Source organism: Microtus oregoni, unplaced genomic scaffold, assembly GCF_018167655.1.
Source record: "Microtus oregoni isolate MIOR12 unplaced genomic scaffold, Mior012 000183F_ref0000375, whole genome shotgun sequence".
Taxonomy (NCBI): Eukaryota; Metazoa; Chordata; class Mammalia; order Rodentia; family Cricetidae; genus Microtus; species Microtus oregoni.
The window spans coordinates 392,012-402,327 of NW_024544841.1; the positions used below are offsets into that span (position 1 = coordinate 392,012).

Here is a 10,316-nt window from a genome sequence, read left to right on the forward strand (position 1 = left end):
TTACCCACACAATATGCTTGAATAAAATAAATCTTCAAGTATTTTTAAATGTAACTAATATAAACCTATTGCTAAAAAGATGATGCCTTTGTCTTTATGCAAACACGGGGCCCTCCTGGGTCTGTGCTACCATTTGTTCATCAGCAGGACAGGAACGCATTAGAGCAGTAAGAGTATTCGGTGTTAAGAGTATTTGTCGGTGACATTGAGAGCCCCTCATAGGATATTAGTGAAAGTACCTGGTTTAAGTCTTGTTGGATCTGTGTGACAGTTTCATGGAGATTCTCAAGGCACAGTGGGGAGGTGCTGAGTAGGGAGGGAGATTAGGCTTAACAATCGTACATACCCCAAATAGACATCCTAACTCCGATTAGGTAAACATTACTTAGTTTGTTGTGTCCTAGGTGATTGAGATAACATTTAGACATACTTTGCCTTGTTTAATTGTTTTTTTTAACAGTTCCAGAAAGGTAGTCTGTCACATTTTCAGGTAGGGAATGGAACATGAAGGCAGTGTGACTTTGTGTGGAAGGATAGAATGGGTACAGCTGTGGGCCTTCGGGGACAGATCTGCCTCTGACAGGCTGTGCTGTCTCCCATAGGGTCTCACAGTATGAAGTCAGTTATCTGCCTCTGACAGGCTGTGCTGTCTCCTCTAGGGTCTCACGGTATGAAGTCAGTTATCTGGGGTCATTTGTCATTTGCTTGCTGTCTGTATTCATGTTGACTTTTGTTGTATTTTATTTCCTTTAGTAGGGGAGGGAGGGAAGTGGGACTCAGAAAATTCTGAAGATGTGCTCAGGGTTACACCTCTGTAAGATGGCAAAGCTAGATTTCACTGGAGATAGTCAGGCCACTCCGGTATCTTCTATAGAGTCACACGTATGTCTGGAATTGAAGTTAGTGGAATCCAGGTTCTCTGATTGGGTGAGCCAACCATAACTACTTTCTTGTGGTAGCAGAGGCTCAAGTGTGTACAGGAAACTGGCAAGGACTTAGGAACTGTGAGATTTTTAAGGAATGGCGATAGGAAGCCTGCTCCTGATTGGTGAGAAACTGGGGCCCCCTTGCCCTTGAATGTAGAACAAGAACAGTGTTTTGAAATCCTAGAAACCATTCCTGTTGCTCAGATAAAGCAGGGACAGCCTCAGTATTGATGTGTTTTGGTTTTGTTTTTCACTGATGGTATTCCAGCAGAGACCACCTGGCCATTTAGAAAGAGCAGGAGAGTGCAAGACATTTAGAGAAGATAGTCCTGGGGGATGATGCAGCCGAAGATGAGCATTCAGCAGATTAACCCAGTCTTAGATTTTTTTTTCTCATTTGCAGTTCCTAAATTTTGTATTCACATAGAATTGTGTGTGTACATGAAAAATGAAAGAAGTGACGTTGTTTTGGAGGGGGCCAGGGGCAGGGAGAAAAGGCAGAGAAAGAAAGGGAGGGGGAAACGGATAGGGAGGTGTGCAGTGTAAACATCAAGAAGTTTTAAAAAGAAGTCTGGGAGATGGCACATCTTTGCAGTGTAGGCTCCACCCATTCTAGAAAAGTGTAGTTCTTTTCTGCCCAGAGCAATTGGGCAGTTGAGGCACCTGTTGAATTTGGTGCTGGCAGGTTTGTGTCACTTTTCTATTCCCTTGGGCCCCCTCACTGGATTCATCATAGAGAATCCTCCTTCCCTTCAATTTACACCTACTCATGCTGGCACATGTGTCCTCCCAAAGTACCGCCTCGCTGTCTCCGTCCACAAACCTGAGTGGTCTTCCATCTCTGACATGTCCTCAGTGCTGTGCAGATATGCTGCTTCAGCCCTGCATGCTTGAGTCTTCCTCTCCTGTGCAGGCACTGGGAGCAGGTGCTGCCGCCTTCACTTCTCAGTCCCTCGTCATCTGCCTCATAATAGCTACTAAGAGAATTATATCTGGTGCATACTTAAGACCGTGAAGGTGCCTTTCCGGATGCAGTGCCAGCAGGTCCATGAGAGGCTGCAGTTTGGCATGAAGTTAGAAAGACTGTCACCGTCACTCACAGGCTACCCGGGAAGCAGTGCAAGCTGGGCTCTGCATCTGAGCTCAGTGATTCGAGCCTGGTGTCTCCTGCATATCAGCTGTTTGACATGGTTTTTGTTTGGCTGTAATCTGTAAAATTGGGAGAACTCATAACCCTGACGTTTCTGTGAAATGCAGTGCCTGGTGCACAGGGAAGTGCCAGCCATTGATGTGCTGTTTCACAGCTTTGTCCGGCTTTTTCTTTTTTTTAGATTTATTTATTCTAGTTTATGTGTGTGGGTATTTTGCTTTTACTGTGTGTGTGTGTGTGTGTGTGTGTGTGTGTGTGTGTGTGTACGTACAAGTGTGCACCACATATGTGTCTGGTACCATGGGTCCCCTGCACTTGGAATAACAGACAGTGTGAGCTGCCATGTGGGTGCTGGGAATTGAACCCAGATTCTCTACAGGAGCACACGGTACTCTTAACTGCTGAGCCATTTCTCCAGCCCCTTGTCTGACTCTTTTATGCTGGTGCCAGGCTTTTGTGTTTCTAAACTTACTCCGGTTAAAGCTCCTTCGCTTTGTGTGCTTCAGTGCTATGACCTTTACAACTAAGCTGGTGATTCCCTTCCAGATGTCCAACATCACAGTCACCTACAGAGATGGCCGAGTGGCACAGCTGGAACAGGTATACATCCGTGGCAGCAAGATCCGATTTCTGATTTTGCCTGACATGCTGAAAAATGCACCGATGTTAAAGAGCATGAAAAATAAGAACCAAGGCTCTGGAGCTGGCAGAGGAAAAGCTGCTATCCTGAAGGCCCAAGGTAGGTGCTTCTGGGGTTGGCTGCAGAATCCTTACCCTCTTCCTTTTAGGGAAAAGCCCTCCACACATGACGATATACCCCATCCTGACCTACTCCCAGGCTTGAGAAATCCTTGGTAATGGGGGCCTTTCCCCATTATCTTTCTTGTCTTACTTGATCTTATCAACAGGGTTAGTAAAATCCCTAATCTCTCCTTAGGGGGAAAAAAATACAGATTCCTTCACACTTATCCCAGCACTCAAGAGACCAGGGCAAAAAGGCCACCCTGAGCTACATATACATAGCAAGACCCTGGAGAGGCAGGTAGAGAGAGCCCTGTCTTAAGTGAAATAGTCCTATAGTGAAGGTCCTTCCTTTTCAGAAATTCTATCCAAGGCCCTCTTTGGGGCCTTGCTATGGTCTAGTGAGGATGGGGAGTGACACCTGAAACAGTACCGTTGCATTCCTAGAGTTGTATGTGATATATCCTGCCTGCCCACCCACCCGCCCCTCCCCCTGCCCCGTGCCCCTCAATTACCCAAGATAGAAAGGGGAACAACAAACCAGAGTTCCACTCAAGTCTGTCTTGATGAACCAGTGAGCTATTGGGGTTGTTTAGGAGCACAGCTGGCCTAGCAGCTTCACTGGGAACTCGAGCTCAACATGGGTGATAGTTCCTAAGAGCTGCTTCCCTGGAGTTTCTCTCTTCCATCCACTTTCTTTACAGTTCTCACCTCCCAAAAGAGTGTGCAGCTAGGACACGATCACTCACAGTGTTAGTCTTATAGCCACAACAACAGATTGATGTTTTTGTTTCCTGAGACAGGATTTCTCTGTGTAGCTTGGCTGTCCTGTAGACCAGGCTGGCCTCGAACTCACAGAGATCCACCTGCCTCTGCTTCCTGAGTGCTGGGATTAAAGGTGTGTGCTTCCACTGCCTGACTCTTTTTGTTAATTTTTGAAATTGCGTGAATTAGCTTATTTATGGGGTAGGGGACACATGTGGTGATGAGAGAACAGCTGGTCAGAGTCAGCTCTCCCCTCCACCGTGGGCTTTCTGGAATTGGACTTAGGCGGCAGGATTGGCAACAAGCACCTTTACTTAATGAACCATCTTGCCATTCCTTGTTTCAAATTTTCTTAAACTTGGCATTAAATCCCTCCTTTGACACATACCAGCAGTGTAACCACACTGTCCCCCAGTGACTGCTAAGCTGCTCTTGGAGGCTAGCCTAATTACGGTTTATATTTGGGTTCCTGAAAAGTTCTGCTGCATTATTAGGTACAAAAGCATAGTCCTAAGGAAATACATTGGTGTTGGGAAAAGATTTGATGCATAAAAGGCCTTGGGTCCTCCCTTAGTATATTTTACATGTTTTATGTCCGAGGTAGCTTCTGTGTTTAAAGATAGAATGGTTTGGCCGGGCGGTGGTGGCGCACGCCTTTAATCCCAGCACTCGGGAGGCAGAGGCAGGTGGATCTCTGTGAGTTCGAGACCAGCCTGGTCTACAGAGCTAGTTCCAGGACAGGCTCCAAAACCACAGAGAAACCCTGTCTCGAAAAAGCAAAAAAAAAAAAAAAGATAGAATGGTTTGGTTTTTTTTTGTTTTTTTTTTTGTTTTTTTTTTTGTTTTTTTTTGGTTTTGGTTTGTTTTAAGAATTCTAAAAAGCTGATAAGAAAATCTTGGGACCAGTGATGGCTTGAGGATAAAGGTGGTTGTCATGTAAGCCTGACAGAAGTTGTCCTCTGACCTCTACAAGCACAAAATACACACAGATGAATAAATACAAAAGGGTGTGAGAGAGATGTTTTTTCCTTTGCTGCCAGGAGGGCTGCTCTTGCTGTTACAGTGACACTAGCTGTCCCGTCTTTGCCAGTCAAATGTTGTCACCCGGGCAGTGAGTTTCTCAACCCTGCTGACGGCTGCTCTAGGCACCTGTGCTTTTCCCAGCCCTGGCTCTGGTCCCTATCAGCAGGTGTATAGGTTCCCATCAGAATCCTAGGCACTTTGGGTTCCAGAGTGGGAGTCCTGTGCATTTTTATGGGTAGTGTTAGTTTGTTTTTGTTATTAAGCATTTCTTTCGTGCAGAAAAACTCAGTAATAAAACCCCTTACCCAGAATTAACAGATGCTAACACTTAAGTATACGTGTTTGAGAGTTTCAAAAACAAATTAAGAGCCAGGGTAGGATAGCTCAGTGGGTAAAGAGCTTGCCATACAGTATGACTACCTGAGCTCAGTCCATGCATGGTGACATCTGCTTGTAACCCCAGCACTGACAAGACCAAGGTGGATCCCTGGGCATCCTAGCCAGCCAGTCTAGCCTACATGTCAAGCTCGAGGCCAGTGAAAGCCTTTGCCTCAAGAAACAAAGTAGTAGCCAGGTGATAGTGGCGCACGCCTTTAATCCCAGCACTCGGGAGGCAGAGGCAGGCGGATCTCTGTGAGTTCGAGACCAGCCTGGTCTACAGAGCTAGTTCCAGGACAGGCTCCAAAGGCACAGAGAAACCCTGTCTCAAAAAACCAAAAAAAAAAAAGAAAAGAAAAGAAAAAAGAAACAAAGTAGTGGGTAGTATGTGAAGAAGAATACTTGAGGTTTTCCTATCTTCTCTCTGTTCATACACACAGGTTCATGTCCCTCCCTTCCCCTCCCCTCCCCTCCCCTCTCCTTCCCTCCCCTCCCCTTCCCTTCCCTAGTGAATGGAATGCATCTGTAATGGCGGTTCTTCCCCTCCCGTGGGCCAGCCCTGAGAGTGTGTCTTTTCTACTGTACGTAGACTACTGTCAGTCAGCACTACCTACCACCCTGCTACCAGGTGTCAGTGCCAACGTCCGCTCCTCTTCCTCCCCCGCCCCCTGTGACTGGTAGTGATTAGGGTAATGTTGGTTCAGGTGGCCTTTGAGGTCCCTCCCAGAGCTGACGCCAGTCTCTACCATGTCGTGAGCGTTCCCAACCACTCTGATCTCTCTCTCTTTCCTTTCAGTGGCTGCAAGAGGACGAGGACGTGGAATGGGGCGTGGAAACATCTTCCAGAAGCGAAGATAACTTTCTCTGTTGTAGAGAACTTTGTCCTTAACTCTGTTGGGTTATTGGGGGAGGGGGGGTTACATGTGCATACGTCGTAGGTTTTCTTTTGCTATTTCTCTTTGTACCAGAGAAACTGTTAAGCTTAATAAAATTGGTTGTTTTGTGGTTTGTTTCTGTGAGGGTTTGTTTTGTTTTTAAGGAAATAAGAACTCTCTGTTCGATCTGTAGTTTGCATTGGCAACAGGTTAAAATCTGACACCCTCGGACACACACTGGGACAATGCCAGTACTTTTCAAATGACAGTTATTGATAAGAACTGCTCAGGCCAGTTCCCAGTTGAGCCAAGAGAATGCTAACTCAGACGCTCCCGTAACTGTGTTCTCTTTGGCTCCTGCACTCCGTGTGGCCCTTTGCTCAGTTAACCTTTGTGGACCGCCGTCAACCTGACCTGTGAAGATGTCTCACACCCTAGCCCTGCAGCATTTGAGGACAATCTTCTGATACTAAGAATAATGTAGAGGCTCCTGGGGACCCCGGACTGGCTGTTCTACTGGCTCCATGCAGTGTAGTTAGCATCTTGGGGTTGATTAGCACATTAATTATTAACATGACAAGGATGGCAAGGGAGGATAAGATATGCAAAGTGAGTATTTGACCGAAGCACGGGTTGGGAAAACAGCCTGCATCATTCAACTATTGGGAAGAAAGTGTTGCCAGGGACTCATTCTGGAATGCAGCTATAACAAACACTCAGGAGGAAAGGGGTCAGTTTTTGTTTTTTTCTTTGTTCACTTATATTTGTAGTATTCTTTGAGATCCCTGGCCTAAGATTATTTGTTTGTCTATGTATTTGGCCATATATCTACCACACAGCTGCAGCCAACCACCTTAACACTTCATTTTCATTTAGTTTCATGTCAGCTTTAATAATTGATTTGTTGCCTTTACCAACTTGACATATATTGGCTCTCTCAGGATTGGAATCAAGCATAAGCTAAGCCATCATGGATGAACATAGTCACTAGCTGTTTATGTGGTGAAATAGTAACATCCTTACACGCCAGCAGCAGTGCCTTCTACCCTCGGAGTGACTGGGCTACAAAATAAGGTGGGAGTGGGTGGGGGGACAGTTGAGACCAAGTGGCCTCAGATTCAGAGATGCACTCCATCTGCTTCCGGAGTGCCATGACTGAAGGTCTGCGCCACCATGCCCAGCTAAAAGCAAACCTAGAATTTGCCCTAGCCATTACCTCTGTAGAACTCCATGGAGACTGCAGACGGACAGAGTGAGTCTGCGTTTCTAACAGGCTCCCTGCTTGGTGCTGGAAACCACTCTGAGGTTGTGCCAGCGCTTGAGAGGCTGAGGCAGGTGGTTGAGTTCAGGGCTTGCTACTTAGTTCCAGGCCAGCCTGGGTTAGATACCCTTCCCAAAATTTTTAAGAGATATATTAAAAGTTAGGAATATTGTGGGGGTTTTTTATGTATTTAATTATTGTTGAGGATGCATGCCAACAGACTTGTGGAAGTTAAGACAACTCTTGCGAGTTGATTCTTCTACCGTCCTGGGAATCAAACTTAGGGCATTGGAGTTTACCTTGAGAACAGGAAGCAATTATGTCTCCCTCTTTTTTTCTTTTTCTTTTTTTCTGCTTTCAACTCACAACTGATTTCTCTCAAATGTGTCTCTGCTTATTCCTTGCTGTCTCAGTTTTCCACACTGTCTTGGATTCCTGGTTATTGCAAGTATTCCTCACCACCTGTAGAATTAATGGTAATTCTACTGCCATATTTATTGTTAGTTGGTGATTGCTTACATTTTTACTGGTGAGCCATGGAGTAGATTGCTAAAGGACTTTCCCTAGGAGTAATAATATCCTCGCCTATACTTATCTTGGTTTAGGTTTCTGTCTATTCCTAACTCAAAGACCTGGAGTCATTATCTGCTATCAGTTAATCTTTATCTGTTCAGTCTGAACTGGTTTGCCTCATTGGTGTTGTCCCAGGTTCTTGCTATACCCTTTCTCAGCTTAGCTCCCCTTTTCTGTATAGGTTCTTCCTCTTGGTTTATTATTTTGTATTTTGGCGGCTACTTATGTGAAGTTGGAGCCAATTTTTCATCATATTGAATGACTATTCCCAGGAGGTAGGAGCAAACATCTACCCATTCCAGGTAGGGAACCAACACCAGACCAAAGTTCAGATAGTAGAGTCCAACTTGGTGAGCCAATGGATTTTATTAGGGATATTTACAGGAATGGAGGTGAAGGGTTTCTTACAGGAGCAGAAAATGACAGGTGCACCACCAGCATGGATGTCAGTTTATAAACCCTGGAGTGCACTGCATACCTGCAGGTGGCTCAGCTCGTCTAAGTGTAGCAGTGGTCCTTTCTGCTTATGTGTGCTTAAGGAGGAAGGAGCCTGGTGAGTCCCTTTCAGGGACTTCCTGAATTCCCTTAGGTTGTTCAGTTCCTGAGTTTCAGGAACTTCCTGCAGGATGGAGAGTTCTGTTTCCCTTTCAAATATCCCATGTCTTGAGCTTCCAAGTAAAAAGAATGGTTTTATCTCCGAGGACATCACTATACAACACTTAGGATTTTGAAGGCATTGATACTTGGAAATTTTGCAGGTGTTCTGAAATGTCACCATGTACATACCTTGACCAATGTGCGTGTATTGTGCAAGCCCTGATGAACTTGGAGTGGAGCCTGTCCTTTTCTGGGAAACCTTTCTTGCCTTATTTGTTAATCTGCAAGCCTGTGATAGTCCAGGGACAACTTGGATTCTGGGAGGGTCAAACGGGGTATTCGGGCTTGGCAGCAAGCACCTTTACCCACTGAATCATCTAACCAGCCCAGTTTTTAGTCTTCAGGAAAATTGATTACCACAAGTTTGTTTTTTTGTTTTTTTGGTTTTTTTTTTTTTTTTTTTTTTTTTTTTGGTTTTTCGAGACAGGGTTTCTCTGTGGTTTTGGAGCGTGTCCTGGAACTAGCTCTGTAGACCAGGCTGGTCTCGAACTCACAGAGATCCGCCTGCCTCTGCCTCCCGAGTGCTGGGATTAAAGGCGTGCGCCACCACCGCCCGGCACAAGTTTGTTTTCTAAATGTTTTGAAGTGTTGGTTTGAGGACAATGGTTCCCTGTCTTCTCTTTGGAGATATTAATGTGTCTGATGCTTTTATCCCATGTTTTTCTACCCTTTTGGGTTTGGGAGTCCCTTGTTACAGATTTTAGCTTGCCTGACAAGCATTAGTAATCTGTGGGATTATTAACGATTACTAATATGTATATATATTACATATAGTGTGTGTGTGTGTGTTAGTAGTAGGGAAAGGATTATTTGTAGAGTGATCTGGTTGAGTGGTAGGAATTGAATACAGATCCTTACATGTGCTAAGGAAGTGCTCTGCCATTGAGCGAGCCCTTCCCCCAGTGTCTTAAGGCTTTCTTGGGACAGACAAATTTGCTAGGGAACATGGCCAGGTTTAGACCAGATGCGGTGGCGTATGCCTTTAATTGCACCTGAGAGACAGGCCAGCAGATCACTATGAGCTTGAGGTCAGCCTGGTCTGTGTATGGCATTCCAGGCCAGCCAGGGATAAATAGTGACACCCTGTCTCAAAAAAGTAAAAATGAGTGGGTTTTTTTTTGTTTGTTTGTTTTTAAAGAATGAAAGATGACACCATAAAGCAGTAACTCATCCCCTCAAAAGGTCAACATGTAGGCAGAGGCTGTTCATTCATTTCCGAGATGCGAATAATCACACAAACTATTACAACACTGTTTAGCCAATAGCTTATGCATATTTTTAGCTATTTTTTTTTGTTTGTTTTTTTGTTTTTCGAGACAGGGTTTCTCTGTGGCTTTGGAGCCTGTCCTGGAACTAGCTCTGTAGACCAGGCTGGCCTCAAATTCACAGAGATCTGCCTGCTTCTGCCTCCCAAGTGCTGGGATTAAAGGTGTGCACCACCACCGCCCGGCATATTCTTACATCTTAAATTAACCCATATCTATTAATCTGTAAATCACCCTGAGGCTATGGTAAAGGTTCTGGCTGGCAACTGGCGATTTTCTCCTTTGACAGCTACATGGTGTCTCTTTGACTCTGCCCTACTTTCTCTCTATTTCTCTGTTCAGATTTCCCACCTGGCTTTACTAAGCCATTAGCCTAAACAGTTTCATTCATTCACCAATAGTAATAAAACATATTCACAGCATACAGAGGGAAATCCCACATCAACATATAACATTGGTTCTGATGACCGTAGCTACTATCTTCCTATATACAGGAAAGTTTAGACTCTCATAAATCTGTGGTATCAACTATCCCAGCAAGGGAAGTTTCTTGCTGAGTATTCCATATTAAATTAAATTAAATTAATAGTAAATTAAGTATATGGGATTTTTTTCTACCATTGGCAAAAGCAAATGGTAATTAGATTTACAATTGTCCCTGAAAAAAAAAAAGAAAGACAAAATACATGAAATTAGTTTTCA

At 44.7% G+C, this 10,316-nt stretch overlaps 1 protein-coding gene across 2 annotated transcripts in view; it reads left to right on the forward strand.

Annotated features, from left to right (window-relative positions):
• Positions 1–6,002, forward strand: part of Snrpd3 (small nuclear ribonucleoprotein D3 polypeptide) — a 17,374-nt gene extending 11,372 nt beyond the window's left edge. For both annotated transcript variants that reach the window (XM_041647519.1, XM_041647518.1), the window contains 2 exons: positions 2,623–2,815; positions 5,780–6,002. In XM_041647519.1, the coding sequence (XP_041503453.1) occupies positions 2,623–2,815; positions 5,780–5,841 (255 nt within the window). In that variant the 3' untranslated portion in view covers positions 5,842–6,002. The remainder of the gene's footprint in view (positions 1–2,622; positions 2,816–5,779) is intronic.
• The last annotated feature ends 4,314 nt before the right edge of the window (positions 6,003–10,316 follow it).